The sequence below is a fragment of the Helianthus annuus genome, chromosome 14, assembly GCF_002127325.2.
Source record: "Helianthus annuus cultivar XRQ/B chromosome 14, HanXRQr2.0-SUNRISE, whole genome shotgun sequence".
In the NCBI taxonomy this organism is placed as follows: Eukaryota; Viridiplantae; Streptophyta; class Magnoliopsida; order Asterales; family Asteraceae; genus Helianthus; species Helianthus annuus.
Window position 1 is genome coordinate 168,692,131 of NC_035446.2, and position 24,950 is coordinate 168,717,080.

General features: G+C 36.0%; 2 protein-coding genes across 3 annotated transcripts; one reads left to right on the forward strand and one right to left on the reverse strand.

The window, feature by feature from the left end:
• Window positions 1-11,677: 11,677 nt before the first annotated feature.
• Window positions 11,678-15,049, reverse strand: LOC110904934 (UDP-N-acetylglucosamine transferase subunit ALG13 homolog). Of its 2 annotated transcripts, none has more exons than XM_022150797.2 (4): window positions 14,896-15,049; window positions 13,526-13,724; window positions 13,334-13,433; window positions 11,678-12,116 (listed from the first exon to the last, which is right to left on the reverse strand). In XM_022150797.2, exons 2-4 carry the CDS (start codon window positions 13,697-13,699, stop codon window positions 11,860-11,862), a joined length of 531 nt encoding a protein of 176 aa, XP_022006489.1. In that variant the 5' UTR covers window positions 13,700-13,724; window positions 14,896-15,049; the 3' UTR covers window positions 11,678-11,859. The 2 variants fall into 2 exon arrangements, with proteins under 2 accessions (XP_022006489.1, XP_022006490.1); XM_022150798.2 differs by having other exon boundaries at window positions 13,526-13,720; window positions 14,896-14,990.
• Window positions 15,050-21,844: 6,795 nt separating this feature from the next.
• LOC110904933 (beta-fructofuranosidase, soluble isoenzyme I) lies at window positions 21,845-24,357 on the forward strand. The gene is made up of 7 exons (XM_022150796.2): window positions 21,845-22,136; window positions 22,260-22,268; window positions 22,469-23,325; window positions 23,402-23,563; window positions 23,676-23,911; window positions 23,994-24,081; window positions 24,166-24,357. The coding sequence occupies exons 1-7, from the start codon at window positions 21,845-21,847 to the stop codon at window positions 24,355-24,357; spliced, it is 1,836 nt and encodes a 611-aa protein (XP_022006488.1).
• Window positions 24,358-24,950: the final 593 nt, after the last annotated feature.

Sequence of the window (24,950 nt, forward strand, 5' to 3'; positions counted from 1 at the left end):
TCTTCTTTCATCTCCCCAGTAACTTCGAAACCCACCATTTTCAACCATTTCTTCACTATTATCTTAATAATCACTACATTATAGTGCGATTTTCATTACCAATCAATGATTCAAACACCCGATCAACGTGTTCTTCAGCTTTTTTTAAGAAAACCCAGTTTAATTTCATTCAAAATCTTGTTTTCCCGTGATTTTGAAGATAATCACTCGATCCGTTCGATTCGATCGCTGATAAGTGTTTCTATCATTCAAATTTCGTCAATCGTTGAAGAAAATCGACTTCGATCCATGTAAGAAGTTCTTTAATTCCATTTTTACGATCTGGGTTTTGATTTAGTCATTGCGTTTTACGATCTTGACGGGGGTCCGGGGGCAGCGCCCCTGGTAGCAGGGTCCAAGGGGCAGAGCCATTGCGTAAATTGCCCGTAAATTTGCCTCTAGAAAACTGCATTCTTAGACAGTTTTATGCCATTGCATTTTAGGACTACATTCCTGGTTCAGACAATTCACAGACAAAACTATTATCCTGGTTCAATGCGTTTTAGAGAGAACACTTTCTTTGGTGTTTTTATGCCATTGCGTTTTAGAACTAAGACATTTTTATGTGTTTTCTGGCCATTGCGTTTTAGAAAAACACATTTTTGAAGTGTTTTTTGTCATTACGTTTTAGGTAAAACACATTTTTAGGTGTTTTCAGTCCATTGCGTTTTAGAGAGAACACTTTCTTTTGTTTTTTTAGGCCATTGCGTTTTAGAAATGAGATATTTTTAAGTGTTTTCTGGCCATTGCGTTTTATAAATAAGACATTTCTTTGTGTTTTTGGTGCATTGCGTTTTAGGTAAAACACATTTTTATGTGTTTTCACTCCATTGCGTTTTAGAAAACAGACATTTCAAGTGTTTTCTGGCCATTGCGTTTTGGAAATAAGACATTTGTTTGTGTTTTTTGTGCATTGCGTTTTAGATAAAACACATTTTTATGTGTTTTCAGTGCATTGCATTTTAGAAAGTACACTTTCTTTTGTGTTTTTAGGCTATTGCGTTTTTGAAATAAGACATTTCTTTGTGTTTTTTGGCCATTGCGTTTTACAAATAAGACATTTCTTTGTGTTTTTGTGCATTGCGTTTTAGAAAAATGTCATTTTTAGGGGTTTTTTCCATTGCGTTTTACGCAACTTGGTTTTCGAAATTTTTTTCGAAAATATAGCAATAGTATACTCGTTTTAAAGATAAAAAAAACGCTCATTTTTTTTGTGCAATTTTTATAAAAAAATAATGTCGTATGAAAGAGTTATTAACGTTTAAAAAATGGGGGAAATTGGAAACTATTGTGGTGGAGTGACTAGAATACCCTTACACAACCCACGCGCCTCATTTTTTATCTTCAATTTCACTCATTTAATCTTAGCGCTTAATTAAATCTATTGATGGTCAAGATTACTTCCTAGCCAAATAAACTTCCTATTATATCCTAACCCAAAACATGAATTCATTACTTTGTTTTTTTTCTTCTGATTTCTCGCTAGCATTTAATATAATCAGATTTTAAAAAAAAATTGATATTCATTACCTTGACACAAACGCAATGTGTAAAAGACGATTAAAAAAAGTATAAAACACAATGCGTAAAAGACAATTATAAAATAGAAAGTGAAAACACAATATAACAACCCTCGGTAAAACCGACACCCTCATAATATTTCTGACATCCTAATATATCTTAAAATATCCCAACATGTCTTTATATGCACCCCGTATGTGAAAACCGAGCCCAAAATACAATATAACATATAAAATAAATTAAAAACAATAATTATTAAGTTGAGGCGGGCCGCATTGATCTCACCTCAACTTAACGCGGGCCGCATTAGAATGCAACCAGAATCCGCTGAAATCATTAGTTGATGCGGGCCGCGTACGAGTTCGTTTAAGTTAATGCGGGCCGCGAGCGACCTGGAATGTGGCGCAGCCCGGTGATAACACGTGTCATCACCGTGTCAAGTCTAGAGGGTGACCGGGCCAAACTATACGTTGACCGGAGGTTGACGCGGGCCGCGTAAGGGTTAGCCTTACTTAACGCGGGCCGCGTGAAGACGCGATATCAGCCCTATAAATAGAAGGCAACGAGCCTTCAGTTTGTCGTTCATTTCCTTTCTTTCTTTCTTAATTTTCTGTAGTGGCGTTACTATAACCGGGTATTATACCCCCTAAAATAGCGAGGTTCTGCTACGATGTAAGTATTATAACCCCTGGAGACGTATTAGATACGCTGCCCGATTGATCTAGGGTTCCGTAACGGCTGTCGTGGTTCTGCCCGACGTAGTCGTTGGAATGCCGTCTCGGGGAGAGTATTACTAATGTTAAAATGGGTTATTATACTAACACACATGCATTTGTGTAATTTATAGATTATCTTCAGGAAACCCTTACGAAAAACCTAAAACAGCAATGTGAGTTGATTCACTTTTTGTAAACCTTTTTGTTTACTGTTTTTACAAAACCTCACTTAATTAAATATATACAAAGCAGTTATTGAGTATTTGTAAAGAATACAATTATAGTGGGTATGTTGGGGTTTTGTATACAAAATTGGTTACTGGCGTGGTAACATCCCATAAGTTGAGTATGACCGTACCACTGATGTTAATTGTGATGTCTTGGATACAAATGTAATTGCGGATGTGCCCTCAATACTGCAAATTGGTTTTTACTTAAACTTGATTAAACTGGGATTCACTCACCAGTATTTCCCACTGACAAAATGTTTTTAAAACGCGTTTCAGGTAACAATATGTGAAAGCCAAATAGAAGCCAGTTGGACAGCACTGAAGGCTTGGAAAAGTGGCAATAAAGTTACCTAAGAATAAAAGAGATGTTTTTAATAAATAAATAGGATTTATTCCTATGAAACGTGTGTATTGAAAACTTGGGTTTTTACCCATATGTTTAATATTATTAAACGAGGTGGTTTACTCTGATTTAACATTTCCTAACTACGGTCCTGATGAAAATTTCCGCTGCCAAATTGATTAATAACGTGATACCACCGAAACTGGCTCGCGGCCGCCCGTTCCCGGGGAATAGGGATCGGGGGCTGTGACAGAAGGTGGTATCAGAGCTATGCCACTGATTCAGCCACAGAAGTGTTCTGCTGACAACAAAGTTCAAAGTGTTAGGAAATAAATTATGGAAATACGTGTATAATTGTATTTCTTGCTATGTGTTATCTGACTATTTGTTAGTTTACAGTATGAGCGACCAAGGACCTTCTGACACCTATCGTCAACTGTCTGGTTCGCCTAGGAGCGAAGGCACCTCCTCTTCTCAGCCTGCCCTCTTAGGGTATTCTGCTGACACAGAAGAAGGAATCTTTGTGTTTAAGGCTCAGTCTGAAGAGCCATTTCCTCAAAAAAAGAGGGGATGGTTCAATAGGGGAGCGCACGAGCGTAGGAAAAGAATGAAAAAGTTGCAGGAGCAGCGAGTGTTAGCCGCAGCAAAAAGAGAGACTGATGCTTATAATCAGGATATGCTCAATAGGGGTATCGCTAATATCCATATTTTAGCAACCACTGTTGCTGACCCAAACCTGGAACAAATGCTAGCACCCCAACCACAAAATCTTGACCAACCCATGGAAGTAGAAAACCAGATAGAAATGCTTGATTACAACCCGGAGGAGATACCTAGGGTACCTGCACCAGATCCCCTAGACCCAAACAACTACGACCCCTATTGGGACGATGTTAGGGACTACGTGCAACAAAACCCAATACAGGAAAATATGCCAATGCCCAACTTAGGAGCTTACCCAGGGTTAGATCCTCAAGATCCCCACAACATTAGTGATGCATATGTTAGGGAAATTTTAAAGAATCCATACCCGTACCAGGCCCTTATGCCTCCGTATCAGGAACCCGTACCACAATTTCCAAACCCAGTCCTAGAACCTGCACCCCCAATGAGTGCAGAAAATGTCCAAGAACTTAGGACTTTTGGGGAGGAAATTTTAGAAAGCAGTGATAGAATGCGACAGGTGGGAGAACGCCTCGTATGGAAATACGATGAGCGTAATATGGATTTTTGGATGAATCCATATCAGTGAAGGTGATGGCAGGAACGGTAGTAATAGTAATAATAATAATAAAATAATATATGTGTGTATGTGTTAGGAAAAAAAACAATACGGATGCCTACTATTACTATTGTAGCTTTACATTTCAGTCGGTATTGTAATTTAAATTTCAGTACTAGTGTGTAATGATGCATACTATATAAATAGAGTAAAAGTCGCAATGCTCGACGCTTTTGGTTAAAAGTGCGTGTCATGTGATTGGCTATATTCAAATATTATTTGTGATATTAATATTTGGTAATTGTGTAAAATTCAGATGGCCGACGAGGAAAATCAGGATAATCTGAATAACGATAACCAGAGTAACAATAACATGGTTAATGAGAATCCAAACAACAATGGAAATCAAATGGATAATAGTGTCGTTCGACACATAGTGACACAAGGGATTATAGATGCAATGCCATTTATTATTCAAACAATTCAAGAAGCGAATAATAAAAGTAAGCATAGCAGTAAACGACCAAGTGAACCGGAACACAGCGTGAACAATGGACCCGTACTTCAAGCGCCCGTTCCCAAAAGAAGAAGAACCATGCCATATGGTTGTTCTTACAAAGAATTATGGTCCTGTAAGCCAATAGAATTCTCGGGCAATGAAGGACCCATTGCAGCCCTACGCTGGATAGAGAAAACTGAGGCTGTTCTGAAAATAAGTAAACGTGCTGAAGAAGATAAGATAATGTTTGCTTCAAATCTGTTTAAAAACGCAGCCTTAGAATGGTGGAACACTATCCTCCAATCAAGAGGAAGTGATAGAATTTATAACATGGAATGGGAGGAATTCAAAAATATGGTAGAAAGGAAATTCTGCCCTCCTAATGAAAAGGAACAAATAGCAAATAAATTTCTGAATCTTAGAATGGTCGGGGTAGACAGTAAGGGTTACACTACCACATTCTTTGAATATGCTAGGATAGTACCTACCCTTGCATCACCTGAACCAGTGTTAATCTCCCGTTACATCTGGGGATTAATTGGAGAGATTAGACATGTAGTCAAAGCAGCTAGACCCCAAACCATAGAGGAAGCCGTAGAACTAGCCAATACCTTGACTGATGAACTAGTGAGAACTAGAGAAGAAGATCAGAGGAGAAACCTAACCCAAAAGCTTACTCAAGAATTCCGTTCTGGGAATTCCAATCGTAGGAATGTAGGTTCTACCTCTGCACCATACTGCAAAGCCTGCAGAAAGAAGCATTCCGGAAGATGCTCTACTTACTGCAATTTCTGTAAAGCACCAGGACACAAGGAAGAGAATTGCAAGAAGAAATCCAGTAATGGATTCTGCTTCAATTGTGGAGAAAAAGGTCACATTAGGCCAAATTGTCCGAAATTGGCTCCAGCTGCAAATAACAAGAATCCTAAAAATGCTAGAGCTTTTGTTCTAACTGCAGATGAAGCCAAGATGATTCCAGACGTCATTGCTGGCACGTTTTTAGTTAATGATATTTTTGCTAAAGTATTATTTGACTCTGATGCCAACCAAAGTTTTATTAATACTTCATTTTGCAAACTCCTAAATCAATCATTAACTAAACTACCACAAGAATGTCTAGTAGAAACAGCAAATGGAGAAACCGTTAAGATTTCTGAAGTCTTGCAAGGAGCAAGAATAGAAATTTTTAATAAAAAATTTATTGCAAACCTTTACCCAATAAATCTAGTAGGATTTGATGTCGTGTTAGGAATGGATTGGTTAATAGCCAATAAAGCAAATATCTTATGTGATCAAAAGTCAATACAGATAAAATCACCAAGAGGTGAAAAGATCACAATTAAAGGAGATAAACCATCTAGATCCACTAAATTCATCTCTGTGATGAAAACTGCAAGTTATATAAGGAAAGGATCTATAGTATATTTGATTTCTATAATCACTAACACGAAAGGAAAAGAATTAAAAGACATTCCAGTAGTGTCCCAGTTTTCAGATGTCTTTCCAGAAGAATTGCCAGGACTACCACCTGACAGGGAAGTTGAATTCAGAATTCACCTGCTACCAGGAACAACACCGATTGCCAAAGCACCTTACCGTTTGGCACCCGCTGAAATGCAAGAACTGAAGAAACAGCTAGACGAATTGTTGGAGAAAGAATTCATACAGCCAAGCTCATCACCATGGGGAGCACCGATTTTATTCGTTAAAAAGAAGGACGGATCAATGCGCATGTGCATTGACTACCGTGAATTGAACAAAGTCACGATTAAGAATCGGTATCCATTACCGAGGATCGATGATTTGTTCGATCAACTTCAGGGAGCTCGATTTTTCTCTAAAATCGATTTAAGATCAGGATATCATCAATTAAAGGTACAGGAAGAAGACATTCCTAAAACCGCATTCAGAACAAGGTATGGTCATTATGAATTTACTGTCATGCCATTTGGTTTAACCAATGCCCCAGCTGCATTTATGGACATGATGAACCGAATATGTAAACCATATTTGGATAAATTCATAATTGTCTTCATAGATGATATTCTAATTTACTCTAAAAGTAAAGAGGAGCATGCAAAGCATTTGCAATTACTTTTAAGTTTATTGAGAAAAGAAAAGCTTTATGCTAAGTTTTCAAAGTGTGAATTTTGGTTAGAACAGGTGCAATTCCTCGGACATTTAGTTAACCATGAAGGAATTCATGTAGATCCAACAAAGATCGAGGCAATTACCAAATGGAAAACCCCAGAGTCACCAACTGAGGTTAGAAGTTTCTTAGGATTGGCCGGTTATTATAGAAGATTTATCCGAGATTTTTCTAGAATAGCCATCCCTTTAACAAAGTTAACCTGTAAATCTGTTAAATTTGAATGGGGACCAAAACAAGAAGAAGCCTTTAGAATCCTTAAGCAAAGATTAACCCATACACCTATACGAGCGTTACCAGAAGGAACTGAAGACTTTGTAGTCTTTTGTGACGCTTCAAAGTTAGGATATGGATGTGTATTAATGCAACGTCAAAAGGTTATAGCTTACGCCTCTAGACAGCTTAAGAATCATGAAGAAAATTATTCAACCCATGATTTGGAACTAGGAGCTATAATTTTTGCCCTTAAGATTTGGAGACATTACCTTTATGGTAGTAAGTTTACCGTTTTTACAGATCATAAAAGTTTAAGGTATGTCTTTGGGCAAAAAGAATTGGATATGAGACAGAGACGCTGGATGGAATTACTTAGTGATTATGATTGTGATATCCAGTATCATGCAGGAAAAGCAAATGTAGTAGCAGATGCTTTAAGTCGAAAGTATCATGAAAAGCCAAAAAGGGTACGTTCTCTTAAATTAAATCTTCAAGTAGATTTAAACGGTCAGATTAGAAAAGCACAAGAATCTGTAATCAAGGAGGATACTGAAAGATTAAAAGGAATGATTAAAGAATTAGAACAAGGAACAGATGGAATTTGGAGGTTCCATAGAAAGAGAATGTGGATACCTAAATTAGGAAATTTACGTCACCGTATATTAGAAGAAGCCCACAAGTCTAAATATACGATGCATCCAGGAAGTGATAAAATGTACCAGGATTTAAGGAAAAATTTCTGGTGGATAGGAATGAAAAAAGATGTAGCAGCCTATGTTTCTAAATGTTTAACTTGCTCACAAGTTAAAGCTGAACATCAGAAACCCTCAGGATTGTTACAACAATTAGAAATACCAATTTGGAAATGGGAATTGATAACAATGGATTTTGTTACCAAACTGCCCAAAACAAGGAAAGGTAATGATACAATCTGGGTGATTGTAGATAGGTTAACCAAGTCAGCTCATTTCTTACCAATGAAGGAAACCTTTAGTATGGAACAATTAGCCAAATTATATGTAAATGAAATTGTTTCATTACATGGAATTCCTTTATCAATTGTTTCCGATAGAGATAGCCGTTTTACTTCTCATTTTTGGTCAAGTTTCCAAAAAGCAATGGGAACCAAGTTGAATTTAAGCACGGCTTATCATCCTCAAACAGACGGGCAAAGCGAAAGGACAATTCAGACAATGGAGGACATGCTTAGAGCTTGTGTAATTGATTTTGGAGGTAATTGGGACGAACATTTACCTTTAATAGAATTTTCTTATAATAACAGTTATCACACAAGTATCAATGCTGCACCATTCGAAGCACTTTATGGACGAAAGTGCAGAACCCCAGTCTGTTGGGCAGAAATTGGGGAAAAACAATTATCTGGACCTGAGATAGTACAAGAAACAACTGACAAAATCATTCAAATCAAAGAACGACTGAAAGCAGCACGTGATCGACAAAAGAGCTATGCTGATAACAGACGCAAACCATTAGAATTTCAAGTAGGAGATAGAGTATTATTAAAAGTCTCTCCTTGGAAAGGAGTGGTAAGATTCATTAAAAGAGGAAAGCTTAGTCCTAGGTATATTGGACCTTTCAAAATCCTTAAAAGAATAGGACCTGTAGCCTATCAGCTACAACTGTCAGAGGAAATGGCAGGAATACATGATGTTTTTCATGTATCTAATCTCAAAAAGTGTCTAGCTGATTAATCACTCGTAGTACCTCTCAAGGATATAGAGGTTAATGAACAACTCAAATTTGTAGAGAGGCCTCTACAGATTGAAGATAGGAAAATTAAGAATCTCAAGCATAAGAGATTAGTACTTGTCAAAGTAAAGTGGGACTCCAAAAGAGGACCTGAATACACATGGGAACTTGAATCGGAAATGCAAAAGAAATATCCACACTTGTTCCAGTAGATCTCGAGGACGAGCTCTGAAACAAGGTGGGGAGGATATAACAACCCTCGGTAAAACCGACACCCTCATAATATTTCTGACATCCTAATATATCTTAAAATATCCCAACATGTCTTTATATGCACCCCGTATGTGAAAACCGAGCCCAAAATACAATATAACATATAAAATAAATTAAAAACAATAATTATTAAGTTGAGGCGGGCCGCATTGATCTCACCTCAACTTAACGCGGGCCGCATTAGAATGCAACCAGAATCCGCCGAAATCATTAGTTGATGCGGGCCGCGTACGAGTTCGTTTAAGTTAATGCGGGTCGCGAGCGACCTGGAATGTGGCGCAGCCCGGTGATGACACGTGTCATCACCGTGTCAAGTCTAGAGGGTGACCGGGCCAAGCTATACGTTGACCGGAGGTTAACGCGGGCCGCGTAAGGGTTAGCCTTACTTAACGCGGGCCACGTGAAGACGCGATATCAGCCCTATAAATAGAAGGCAACGAGCCTTCAGTTTGTCGTTCATTTCCTTTCTTTCTTTCTTAATTTTCTGTAGTGGCGTTACTATACCCGGGTATTATACCCCCTAAAATAGCGAGGTTCTGCTACGATGTAAGTATTATAACCCCTGGAGACGTATTAGATACGCTGCCCGATTGATCTAGGGTTCCGTAACGGCTGTCGTGGTTCTGCCCGACGTAGTCGTTGGAATGCCGTCTCGGGGAGAGTATTACTAATGTTAAAATGGGTTATTATACTAACACACGTGCATTTGTGTAATTTATAGATTATCTCCAGGAAACCCTTACGAAAAACCTAAAACAGCAATGTGAGTTGATTCACTTTTTGTAAACCTTTTTGTTTACTGTTTTTACAAAACCTCACTTAATTAAATATATACAAAGCAGTTATTGAGTATTTGTAAAGAATACAATTATAGTGGGTATGTTGGGGTTTTGTATACAAAATTGGTTACTGGCGTGGTAACATCCCATAAGTTGAGTATGACCGTACCACTGATGTTAATTGTGATGTCTTGGATACAAATGTAATTGCGGATGTGCCCTCAATACTGCAAATTGGTTTTTACTTAAACTTGATTAAACTGGGATTCACTCACCAGTATTTCCCACTGACAAAATGTTTTTAAAACGCGTTTCAGGTAACAATATGTGAAAGCCAAATAGAAGCCAGCTGGACAGCACTGAAGGCTTGGAAAAGTGGCAATAAAGTTACCTAAGAATAAAAGAGATGTTTTTAATAAATAAATAGGATTTATTCCTATGAAACGTGTGTATTGAAAACTTGGGTTTTTACCCATATGTTTAATATTATTAAACGAGGTGGTTTACTCTGATTTAACATTTCCTAACTACGGTCCTGATGAAAATTTCCGCTGCCAAATTGATTAATAACGTGATACCACCGAAACTGGCTCGCGGCCGCCCGTTCCCGGGGAATAGGGATCGGGGGTTGTGACACACAAAGTAGACACGAAGTGTAAAACACAATGCCTAAGACATTTCATAAAACACAATGCATTGCCATTTGCAAAAGTAGGAGTATTAGCCTAGGGATTAAAATTGCAATATTTTAAAGTTGAGCGGGTATAAAAATGGAATAATAGTGCAATGGGTAAAAACACAAAGTCTAAAACTTGAAGGAATATAGTAGTAGGGTAAAAAAGGAAAGTATAAAAGTCGAGGGGTGGTGACAGAAATGTGTAAAAAATGAGGTGGTGGTGGTGGTGGAAATGTAAAAGTAGAGGGGTGGTGACGTAATTGTATAAAAGTTGAGGGGTGACAGTGGAAAAGCAAAGTAGAGGGGCGATGTTGGAAAACTTTGCAAGATAGGGCGTGGTTGTGGAAATTCAAAGTAGAGGGGTGGTGGTGGCAAAGTTTGAAAGTTAGGGTATAAGTGGCGTAAAAGCAAAAAGATAACTGAATAAATGATTTTGTTATTATGAAAAAGAAAAACCATTACCCATTTTTAGTTCAAAGCCCAACATGGCACGCTTTTAATCAGAATCAGCTTGGTTTCTTACAATATCGCTACGACACTGGTATTCGCTCAAAGCCCAACATGGCACGCTTTTAACCAGAATCAGCTTGATTTCTTACAATATCGCTACGACACCGGTATTCGCTATAGCAACGAATATCGTACTGATAGAAGTGGGGAAATTACATGGATATAATTAACATTGTATATATTTAATCCACTTTTACTTCAAACTAACTAAATCTATTTAACACAAAATATCTAAAGAAGTTTTAACATAACAATTTTATGGTCCGGTCTAGTTTTATACAGACGGTTTTTGATATAAACCGTAAACCAAACTAACCATTCATTACGGTTTGAAACTTTTAAAACCGACCACCCAAAAGTAAAAGGAAGAATCTGACCACAAAACCAAATCGATGACCGATTTGGATAGTTTGACGGTTGTAAACCGCACCGTGAACACCCCCTAGGCCTTTGTGTATACTTCTCATAGGTTTCTATTGCCACATACCTAAAATTAAAATGCATGCAACTTCCATATATGATTTTGAGCAACACTTTTTAAGTTTTCCCTCAATACTCAAACGTGTTAGCCACGGGGACTATCTGTGTAATGAACTCTATGATTTAAAAAACAAAAAAAAAAAAAAAAAAAAAAAAAAAAAAAAAAAACTAAATGTGTGCCTCAACCATATTGACCCATATGCGTGTCTCATGTTACGTCGCAGCATGTTTCATAAGGGCAAGACTCATCACCTGAAGCCTCTACACTGAGGCGCGCTTTTTAAAACCAAGCCCACCACACACAACAAACCAGATAGGATGCAATGGTGGATTTCAAAAACAGTAATAAAAGTATGCCAATACAACCAATAATTATAACAAGTTACATCCCATAAATGCGGCCTGAAGATCGTCTTTTGGATTTCAGACCTTTCAGCCAAGTATACAAATAACATATCTATTGATCGATCCACATCAATGGATTCTGAATTTCTTGTTAATCAACAGGAAAACCCAGATGCTTATTGATTAATTTGGCAACGGGATTAGCATCACCCGGTTCATATGGAACAATAGTATCCAGATTTAGTGATTTGGTCACCTCGCAGAGTGTTTGAGGGCGAGCACAAAATAAATGCTTTCTTTCGGCAAGTTCTTCAGCAAGCTCGCTTTGATGGTTGTCCATTAGGTCCTCGTTTACTACCACTATTAACGGTTTTGCCAACCTTAGCGTCTCAAATATGCTCCCTGAACCTGCCAAAAAAGTTTAAAATCAGTATTATGTTATATTGTGTGGACTGATGAATACGCCTTTTACACTTTCACTCCCTGTAATTTATTTAGTTTACTTCTTAAACCCTAAACTTTAATAAAGTTATGAAACAACCCCTAAACTTCAATAAACTTTTCTTTTGGCTTTATTTTTATGTTTTTTTTCTTTCGGTTGTTATACTGGGTGCCGGTATCGTATCGATCCGTAAATGAACCGAACCGATGTCGACCAAATTCCCGCCGCAACGCACAGGTAATTTTACTAGTTATTTTTTTAAAAGTCGTGTTGGCGGGTCAAACCTAAACACGACATGAACCCGAAATCATGTCAGACACATGAACTGGCACGCAACAAGAAGATACGTGGGTTGACATGAATACTGTACGTTTACCGCGAAATGTTTTTGATTTTTTATCTTTTGCATAACAATACTCTAAAATTGCTAACCTACAACAACAAAAAATAAATATTTATATAAAATAACACTTTTATGAGTAAAATGCCATTTTCGTCATAAAGTTTGACCAGTTTTGCGATTTTCGTTCAAAGGTTTGTTTTTCCGCATCCGGATCCAGATGGTTTCAAATCTTGCCATTTTCGCCCGGCTCGTTAACTCCATCCATTTTTCTCCGTTAAGTCAAGGGTACTTTCGTATTTTTTTAACTTAAAGGGCAATTCGGTCTTTTTCACTTTGTGTACACAAGCATTTAAAATACCCCTAACCGAATCCGTTAGACCATATTACCCTTTAAGTTTAAAAAGACGAAAATACCCCTGACTTAATGGAGAAAATAGATGGAGTTAATGAGCTGGATGAAAATGGCAAGATTTCAAACTTTTTGGATTCCGAAGCGGAAAAACAAACCTTTGGAAGAAAATCACAAAATTGACCAAACCTCGGGGACGAAAATGGCACTTTACTCTCCTTATAGATTATAAAACATTGATGTCAGTCTCTTTATATTTAAAAAGTTGACATAACAAATCCCGACTTTTAAGTTGTGACAATAAAAAGATAAACGGGTCAACACAAACACGACCAGGTTAGCCAAACTTGTTCGCGAGTTCAACCCGAAACTGACCCGAACCATTTAGCTAAACATGGCGTGTTTTTGCGTCATGTCAAATATTCACACCCGTAGTTATTAACATAACGATCAAACCTTTAATCTCGGATTATCTTTAATAAGGCTAATACCTGCATGGCTTATAACTAGAGATGCTGATCTCAAATAGTCTGCAATGCTCGAGGAGAAAGTAAAGTAATCGACAACCAATGATCCATCTTCACCACTAGACTAAAATTTATTATCTCGATTATATCTTTAATCACTAAAAAATAAAAGTATATACATTAAAGATAATTGCGAACCGATTGAATTTGAGATACCTTTTTAGGGATGTAGGATCCACGACCCATTTGAATGACAAGATGAGTGTATCCTTTTGCTGACAATGCTTCTTTGACTTGTTTGGAGTCGACGGTTTTAACAAGAGAATCGAAAGATGTTGTGCCAACAGTCACGAAAACAGTTCTTTTATATTCGTCGTGCTTATCATCCATGTTGTAATACAGTACCTTTCACTGCCTGTCAAAATTTAGGAAAAATATATAAAATAAACAGCAAGTAATAACAAAATTCGCTCTTTAGCAATCAAGAAGATAAGGTACAATGCTACAATATCTCCACTGTGATATGTAAAAAGTTGATTAATGTGGGCTGAAATAAAAAAACCCGCGACAAGCAGTGCTACGACCGCTATACGGGTTTCAAAATAGCGGACTTAGCACAGCGGAACCACTATTTGAACCGCTATGAGATCGTATGTATACTAAGTGCCAGTGTTGTAAAAGTCGCTAGGCGGTCCCTAGTCGACCGACTGGGGAGTTGGGAGTAATCGGAGTACTCGGAGAGTACTCGGGGAGTACGCGGACATGGTAAATATAAAGAAAATTAATTGTTATATATTATTTATGTGTTAAAATAAGCATAATTCATGTCAACTGAGTATAATTTAAAATGAAACATGTTTAAAGTTCAAATATTCTGCATACAAGTCCGACTAGTCTGAGTACAAGGCTGAGTAGTCCGAGTACAAGGCCGAGTAGGCCGATTTTGACCGAGTTTGACCGATTAAAAGTCAACAAACCACGTTGACCGCCTAGACCGACTACGTCCGACTAGGCGCCGACTAGGCACCGAGTACTCCCGAGTAATCCCGAGGCCGACTAATTGAGACCGCCTAGGAGAAAGTCGCCTCGGAGGAGGTCCGAGGACCGAGTACTCGCCGAGTACTCGGCCGAGTAATCCGACTTTTACAACACTGCTAAGTGCTATAGCACACGCTATTGACTGCATAGATAAATACAAAGATAAATAAAAGTAAATAATTAAATCTGATTGATATAAAAAGATACAAATGTATATAATTTAATCAGTATCAATGAGCCGAGCTAGAGCTTGACAAACTACTCACGAGCTGAGCTGAGCTTGAGCTTGAGCCTATTCAAGCTCGGGCTCAGCTTACATAAACACATAATGCATTCTACAAACAGACAGCTGGATGGTCAATTAATCGAATAGAAACATCTAGATGCTTGCAATATTACGTAATTACCAATCACTCAGTCAGAATTCTAGTCGTTGTTTGTTTCATATGTATAGAAGAACATTGATCTTAACAATCTGTATATGATAAACTCGAAAAGATTATGAATCATATGATGGAATCAAACAGGCATCGTGTTTAGAAACTTACGGTGATGAAATTGATAACTAGAAGCGTCGCCGGCTATAAACTGTGGAGCTCCGAACAGAAACGGGAATTAGGGTTCATTGCTGATTTGGGATTACGATTGAATGAAGTGGGTTAACCGGTTTCAGATATGGTATCGGGTCGGGTTAGGAACCGGTTTTGAATTCAAACCAGATTTTTTTTAAACTAGTTATTTTCCGTCCGCGCGTTGCGGCGGGGCCCAATGACTACAAAAGGCGTGTCAGCAATGGCAAACAGATACCGAATATCAAAACATAAATAAAATGACGTGGTAAGGATAGTCACTCCGTCATAAAAAAACGATTTTAAATAACCTAATATATAATAATAGGACCCACACGTTCTACACGTTGGAAATTCGGTTGTTTTCAGTTCAGTTATTACGGTGCTAACACGTTAAAATATGGATGAGCTCGGTACTGGTAACGGCAGCGAAAGTATCAATCCGGAAAATCATCGAAATTAGGTACCGGCACCGAAAATGCTCGGTACAATGCGGTATGGTATTTGAAGGTAAAAATCAATAAATACAGGTATGGTGCTAGACCGATGCCGAACCGAAAGTAACGATTCTGAAAACGCCAAAAGGTAGGTACCAAATTGGTACCGAAAATGATTTGGTATAGTAAATTTGGTACCGATACGATACCGGTTCATTTACAGGATTTCATATGATTTGCTCATCAATATTCTAAATATCCAAGTTAATTTTACATGCTACAATTCATTCATTACAGAAAAAGACAAAAAAAAAAAAAACAAAATAAGTTGTGTAAATAAAACCTCATTCAAACGAAATACAGTTTACTTACTGTGTGTATGAAAAGTAATCTAAATGGTGCAATTACTTGCATTGATGCGTTGTTACAGGATTTGATGAGCTCGGTACCAACCGGTACCGAAAATACCGTTACCGAAATCCCCAAAAGTGGGTACCGGTACCGAATATACCTAGTATGGTACGGTTCGGTACTGGTCAGTACTGGTACGGCACCGGTATTTGAGGGTAAAAACCGGTGAATACCTGTGCAGAACCGGTACCGAAAATACACCGGTTTGGTAAATTTGAGACTGGTACCTATACCCGATACCATTTGCTCATCTCTTCCATTCTATTTTTAAATAATTCTAATTTTAATTTAATATAATAATAAACACTGTTCATTCAGTTTAAATTTTATCATATATAAATGGGCCTTACCGCCTTAAGTACAACAATTGAGTCAATGAGTGTACCCTTATCAAATTGTAGTATGTAGCGCATAATAATAAAAAGTGTGAAATGTGAAGGACAATTCAAATCAAGAAATCTTAGGGTGGATGGAATGCTTCGGCAGGGTCGTTTCTATGTTTTCGGATGTTTTAAGTGAACTACAAAGTAGAGACTCTTTTGTAAAATTATTCTTTTCAACATATTTGGTAATAAAACTCACTTTTTTTACCCGGATTTGGGACAGACAATTAAAAACAAAAAAATTATAATTGGCATAGTTAAAAAAATTAAAGTTATATGTTTTTATAGATATAGTATATGTTAAAATAAAAATTATTTTTCTAGCTTTAATTAAGGTAAATTGTTTGATTAAATTATCGTAATCAAGTTATTCTAAAAAACTTTTTCAATTGATATAATAGCTAATAATTGTAGGCCTTTCAATTTGGGTAATGGACTAATAGGTTGTTTCAATTGCAAGCCTTTTTAGTGGGTTGTTTAGTGTATTATCTTGTAATAACGGAGCCTAGTATAGAGAAAGCACGCCAAATTTTGAAGGCTTTTTAAATTAGGTGGCCCTAGGCCACGGAGCCTAGTATAGAGAAAGCACGCCAAATTTTGAAGGCCTTTTAAATTAGGTGGCCCTAGGCATGGGCCTGGGCCTGAAGCCCTTTGGGCCGCCCCTGTGCTTCGGCGCCCGATCATCGACATGTTGTGACAAGCACTCCCCTTAAGGACACTCGTATTTACCTTTTAATGAAATTGAAAGTAAGCAGTCTTATGTTTGATCTTTTTTTTTTTTTTGAAGGATGACTTTCTATGTACATGACCTATTGGTCATCGGGTTCATGTCGATGACATTCCCCCGTCAACCCCGCTCTTCCGGACGCGATGTTCGACGGGCCCCGGCCGTTGCGCAAGCTGACCTTCGCCCGGAAACCATACTGCCCCCACACGAGAGACTCGCTGAGGTAACAGCTTGGTAAAACCGGGTTGCCCTCAGGACCGCACCATGCCTCGGTAGGAACGATCCATCATTGGGACGTGGTTTCGAACATGTGACCTCCCAAAGGAAGACACGAGCCCAACAACATGGGACCAACTGGGCTGGGGAGAGGATAAACTGAAATGTAATTAGCAATTCTTGAATGATAAGTCGCAACTTAAGGTTTTAACTCTTTAGTGTACAAATGTCATGTAAGGTTTAGTTTAAACTGGTTTAAACAAGTTTATAATATCTCATAAAGCATAAATAATAAAATACTAAATATCCATCAATAACAAAGTCAAAATTTGCGCTTTTAAAAATCAAGAGATCTAGTGGAAAAAAAGATAAAAATGATGAGTTACGTTTCATATAACTTATCATAAATACCAAATAAAGAGTTGCTATCAAACATATTCATTCAGATACTTTGAATTTCATATCATCTGTTTTGTTAGATACAATTAATGCTATAATCATATCTTTCTTTTACTCCATACATTTCAAACTCTCGTATACTCGTACTAATTTTAAGAAAATAATATATATTTTTTACAACAATACATTAAATTATACAAACAAACACATCTAGTAACGTCTCATCCGTAAATAGAAAACAAAGACGTGTCAAATTTAAGGACAAGAGACCTATAAGGCCAAAACACAACCAAACAAAAAAAATATAAACATTTACCAATTGATAACTTCGGTTGCCAATTATGTATCAGCGTTGTCTCTACGCTAATTATTCGTGGTTAAAAAGGTTATAATGCTTTCATTTTTTCTTCCAATATATTTGGTTCATTTCTAGATGGTAGTTTAAAGTATAATAATCAAGTCGACCATTGTTTCATTTCTAGATAGTAGTCTAAAGTACCATTGGTTCATTTCCTAGATGGTAGTAGTTCAATATTTCATTTGTTATCAAATTTTACTATAATTAAGTTAATGTTTTTATCAAAATAATATGTACCTATTTATTTGTTATAGTGTTAAGTATAAAAAAAAATTACAAACATATAAGATATTTGATAAAACATATAATAAGAAATTTACAAACACTTATAGTTAGTTAGCATATATAACCCCATATAAAGTTTTAAACCAATAGAAATTCTCCATTTTACTTCATTTAATATGTGTATTTAATGTTATTAATAAGGGCATATAGGTAAATTTCTAAGTGTAATTAATTAGCTAAATAATAAAACTTGTAACTCACTTTTAAATATAATCTTTCAAGATAAAAAAAAATAGGGTGAAGGACAATTTTCGATATGTGTAGGATAAATTTTAGTATGTGTAAGATAAATTTTTAAATGTGTATGATAAATTTAGATATGCGTAGGGTAAATTTCGGTAAGTGTAAGATGTATGTACGATAAATTTTGAAATGTGTAGGATAAAATGTTTTTTTTGTTTTAGTAATGAGAGATAACATAATTAATGGGATGAGTTATAAATTATTTAATGTTTTACCATTATGCCCTTTCTTCTTTTTCTTCTCAGTTCTCACATTAAATTTTTTCTCAAATGAACCTTCCCCTATATACCGTCGTTTATCTTTTACTCATTACCTTAAGACAAAAATGCACAAATCAACCTTTATATTATACCTAAACTGCACTTCATACATTTTATTATGAAATCGGCAAAAACCAACCATTATGTTCATGTTTTGCTACAGGGTCAACCTTTACCACTAACCTCGGTTTTTTTTCTCGGTTAAGTTACCTCACATGATTTGCATGTGGGGGTTTTTTGGTCTTTTCAAATTCATATTTAGTGTAATTAAAAAAATCCGCAAAACCCATCAATAACCACCCCACTTTTATCGCGGAAGACCACCAACAATTAGAGGGTGTTTAGGGTTGAGTTTTGAATGAGATTTTTATATTATCGAGTTTTGAAATCGTAAACAATCAGTTTTGAGTGTTTGGGTAAAAAAAAATAAAAAAATTGATTATTTGCGTTTAGAAAGTTACAAAACGCAGTTTTCCAAAAGCACCCCTCCCCCCCCCCTACTGCAACAAAACACAGTTTTCAAAAATTGATTATTTGTGTTTAGAAAAGGATTTTCACTTGTTTATTTGTCAAAAATTGATTACCCTTTTTTTAAATATATACGTGTCAAACACTCAAATAGTTGATTATCTGATTATTGTAATATCAAACAACATAATTAAATCCAAAGACTATCTATCAACATCACGTTACAGTTAATTAACTTTCACCAGCATTGTTAGCTAAATCCAGATCATCAACAACCACCTTTAGTTTTGTTCAGCCGTGTGAATGATGAAATAAAATTGAATTTACGTTATGCTTGGTTTAATGAATATTAACTAATAAAACAATAACATGATATTGCAAGCTTGGAAAGTTCCTAACATCATGTGTTCTCGTGATCTGTTGAAGGAGGTGTGAAGATTATGTTGGGTTGTATAGCAGATGATATTTTACTTTTTTATGGTAAAATATTAACAGATAAAACTCTTTTATCCAACTTAGTTTGATCCGACGGCTAGAGTTCCTTGCCGTCGGATTACTTGATGATAGAAACTGAAATTCTGATGAGTGGTAAACATAAAGGTTGGTTTTTGTCGGTTTTATAATTTAAAGTATGAAGTGCAGTTTAGGTATAACATAAAGGTTTTTTTGTGCAGTTTAGTCTTATTTTAATTCCACTCTAGCTTTATTTTTTTTATATAGATTTTTTTACTTTATCATGTTCTTATTATATCAAAATAATGACGTAAAATAATATGTGTATTTTGATTTGTATAAATATGAAAGAATGTAAATTAAAAACACTATAAATTTACTTAATAACAAAAACAAGTTAATTAAACAACTAACTATATCACAAGTGACATCTCCCTTTAATTAAGTTGGTATCTTTACAATTTAATAAGATATATAAGATATTAATTAGTTTCTTATAAAGATAAATGAAATGTTTTAAAAATGTGTGTAATATGATACAATATAATGTAATAAAGTGTAAAAATGTGTGTAATATGATACAATATAATGTAATAAAGTGTAATGATCACATGCAACTCGCTATTTCGACAGCTAAAGGTTGGCCCAAAATATCTACTTATAAACATCATCGTCATACTTTGTAAATCCGAGTTTTTTCTCAAAAGAGTGGTGGTGGAAAAAATATTTATCAAAATGGGTGATTTGAAAAATATTTACTGAAATAGGTGTGTTTTTAAGTTTTTTTTTTTTTTCCAAAATGATAGTGGTGGGAAAAAATATTTACCAAACTAGGTGATTTAGAAAAAATATTTATCAAAATTAGTATTTTTATTTGTTTTATTAATTTAAACAAATACATTGTATTTTTTGATTTTGTTTTTTATTCATTATCACGTTTTTTTTTTTCAAACAACTCAAAATGCTTTTTATTTTACTTTTAACTAACTTATTCTATCTCTTTTCTTTTTTTCCTTTTTAAGGTTTTTCTTTTATTTTCTTTTATATTTACGTAAGTTAAATAATTCAAATATAAAGTTTTCTCTCTTCATTTTTAATTTCATAAAATTTCATAAAATTAAATTAACAAGAGTATTGAATTGTTAATTATTTACACAAACCAAATAGTAAATGAAATATTACCTCAAGAAAATAAATAAAAAAGTAGGTGAGAGGTCTTTCTCAACAATTTCAATTTGTTTAAAAAATGTGTTGATTGAAGAAAAAGAGTATAAAAGTGATAATAGGTTGATTGAACTAAAAAAAGAATATTTATAATATAATTAGTAAAAGAAAGAAAATAAAGAAAAACACCTATTTTGTTAAATATTTTTCAAATCACCTATTTTAGTAAATATTTTTTCCACCTACAACTCTTTGGGAAAAAACTCCTGTAAATCCCACCAATAGCAAAGCTAAGGTAGGGTCTGAGGAGGGTAAGATGTAGACAACATTACCTCTACCCCGTAGGAGTAGAGAGACTGCTTCTAGTAAGACCCCCGACTCTATGGTAGTTTTGCATCAAACATTGGACATAAGTCACATAACACTCGACAATTAAGACAAAGGCCAATTAGTGCATGTACTCCCTTGTATTTCGGCTATCAATGCCACCACATGATGCATGATTAACCATCCCTGTCTTTTAACATTATTTTCACGAAAATAGTAAAATAACGTTAAAATTAGTGCGCTTTCATTTTTGCCCTCCAAGCGTCCACACATATATACATTCTATGCGCATACCGCAAGCGGGCCGTATATCTACTTATAAACAGATTATTTTAAAAGAGCAGTATAAAGTTTATAGTTGTTACCTATAGAGTCGCCCATTAGTTACTACACGAGACACTTGAAAGATCTTAAAACTCTTTTATAAATGAAATAATGAAAAATAATATGTGTATTTTAACATTATATTTATGAAATAAGTAAACAAAAACATTTGGAATCAACTGAAATAAATTTACTTAATAAACAGATAGTTTAAACAACTAACTACATCACAAGTGACATCTCCCTTTAACTACGTTGATATCTTTATCATTTAAAAAGATACATAAGATATTAATTAATTTCTTAAAGAGTTATAGGAAAAATAAAATATTAATTAGTTTCTTAAAGAGTTATAGGAAAAAAATATATGAAATGTTTAAAAACGTGTATAATATGTCATAATGCACCTCAAGAGTATATCTACTTATAAACTTGGTAATTGAGGTGACAGAACCACAGTCCCTCAGTTAACCATGAAAACCACCGAACCCTTTAGTCACGTTGAGCATGCACACACCCACAATCCCTTACTGAACCACCCCGAACCACCACCAGCCGCGGTTAGAAAGCGGCTCTTCATCGGGGCTCCGTTCAATATCACATTGTTATTCATTTTATCTATCTTACTCGTCATTCTGAACCAACAAGTTTTAGCCACGAATTCAGCATTTCCGGAAAAATATTCCCGGAAACACTCGCAAGTTGATCGCTTGAAATGGCAGAGAACAGCTTTCCATTTTCAACCCGCGAAAAATTTCATTTATGGTATAGTAAAATTACCCAATCGAATTCGCTATTTTTGTTGTTTTTTTTTCAACATTAATTGTTTTTTTTTTATGTGTTTATTTTATGGTTGTTGATAATATTCTTGGTTGGACTCTACTTCAGATCCTAATGGTATGTCATCATCCCAATTTTACTTTGTACTTTTAAAGTGAATAAATAAATTTATTATTGTGTTTTTAAATAGTGGCGTTTAAATAATAGTTAGGTAAATATTCTCTTGTAACAATTATACAATTGTAACTATTTTATGTGATAAAATAAGTTTTATTTGTATTTAAACGTTAATCTACACATTAAATTATCTAATGCAGGTCCGTTGTTTCACATGGGCTGGTATCATTTATTCTATCAACACAACCCGTATGCACCGGTTTGGGGGAACATGTCATGGGGTCACTCCGTGTCGAAAGACTTGATCAACTGGTTTGAGCTTCCTGTTGCTCTCGGCCCATCCGAATGGTACGATATTGAGGGGGTTTTATCAGGGTCGACCACCGTCCTCCCCAACGGTGAAATCTTTGCATTGTACACGGGAAACACTAATAATTTTTCCCAGTTTCAATGCAAAGCGGTACCGGTCAACATATCTGACCCACTTCTTGTAGAGTGGGTCAAGTATGACGGCAACCCAATCCTTTACACTCCACCAGGGATTGGGTTAAAAGACTATCGGGACCCCTCAACTGTTTGGAAGGGTCCCGATGGAAAACACAGGATGATCATGGGATCTAAACGAAACAAAACAGGACTTGTATTTGTTTACCATACCGATGATTTCACGAATTACAAGTTGTTGGATGAGCCATTGCATTCGGTTCCCAATACCGATATGTGGGAATGTGTCGACTTTTATCCGGTGTCATTAACCAACGATAGTGCCCTTGATATGGCCGCGTATGGGCCGGGTATAAAACACGTTATTAAAGAAAGTTGGGAGGGACATCGTAAGGATTGGTATTCAATTGGGACCTATGATGCAATAAACGATAAATGGACTCCCGATAACCCGGAATTAGACGTGGGCATCGGGTATCGATGTGATTACGGAAGGTTCTTTGCATCCAAGAGTCTTTACGACCCGTTGAAGAAAAGGCGGGTCACGTGGGGTTATGTTGCCGAATCAGATAAACATAACCAGGATCGCACTAGAGGATGGGCTACTATTTTCGTATGTTAATTTCGTCTTTGTACTTTTTTTAAATAACAAAGTATAACAAACGTTCTAATGTTGAGTTTTGTTATAGAATGTCGGAAGAACCGTGGTACTTGATAGAAAGACCGGGACCCATCTACTTCATTGGCCGGTTGAGGAGATCGAGAGTTTGAGATACAACGGTCAAGAGTTTAATGAGATCGAGCTAGAACCGGGTACAATCATTCCACTAGACATAGGCACAGCTACACAGGTACAAGAAAATTACAAATGTTTTTATATATTTATATAATATAACGTAACATGTTATCAACTGGTCAAATATTATCTTAAGAAAATAATTGCATAACATGTGGTGATTGCAGTTGGATATAGTTGCTACATTTGTGGTGGATCAAGATGCATTAAACGCGACAAGTGAAACTAGTTACGAACATGGTTGCACCAAGAGCGCAGGTGCAGCCGAAAGGGGACACTTTGGACCATTTGGAGTAGCGGTTCTGGCTGACGAGATCCTTTCAGAGTTGACTCCGGTTTATTTCTACATTGCTAAAACTGCTGAAGGAGGTGTGCTCACACATTTTTGTACTGATAAGCTAAGGTAACATAAATAAAATTGGAATAAAGAATTGAATTAATTGTATTTATGAAGTAAAAAATTTAAATATATAATAAAAATGCAGGTCATCTCGTGATTTTGACGAGGAGAGAGTGGTGTACGGGAGCACTGTCCCTGTCGTCGATGGTGAAGAACTCACAATGAGGATATTGGTAAGTAAAGTTTAAAATATATATTCGATTTTAATGTTCGCCTATGTATTAACTATGATAATGTGTTTTTGTTTAATATATAAGGTGGATCATTCAGTAGTCGAGGGGTTTGCACAAGGAGGAAGGACGGTTATAACATCAAGGGTGTATCCCACGAAAGCGATATACAAAGACGCGAAGCTCTACTTATTCAACAACGCCACCCACATAAGTGTGAAGGCTTCTCTAAAGATTTGGCAAATGGCTCCTGCTCAAGTGAAGCCTTACCCCTTCTAATCGCGCATTTCATCTACCTCATATTCCTTTTTGATAAAATGGTGTACTAAGACTCAGAAAGAGAATTATGTTTTCATTGATTATTCACATTATCTGTCTTGTATAATTTATATACAAGACACTTTTTTAATAGAATGGTGTTATAAGATTCCGAAAGAGAATGCTGTTTCAAGGCATACATGATCATAACATTAGCCTCAGCTAAGATTGTTAACAAGCCAAACCAAGCTAAGCCAGGGTCAGCTCGAACTCGATTGTTTACAAACCAAGGCAGCCCGGCTCGATTTTACAAACCATGTTGAATACTGAGCTCGAACTTGGCTTGGTTTTAAACCGAGCCAAAACCGAGCCATCTTAGTTCTGTTTGGCTTGGTTTTAGTTCAAATGGGTTTTCCGCTTGTAGAGAGGAGACGCGTAGGTTTTCGAAAATGGTTTTTGCCGACTCTCCCAAGGGAAGGTTGATGTTATATACTACCGGATACAACAATGAAGTACTACACTTAGATTATACGAGCTAACAAGCGAGCCACACAAGCAGGCTAACAACCAACCGCCTTGAGCTCGAGGTTGACCTATTTACAACCTACCCGGTT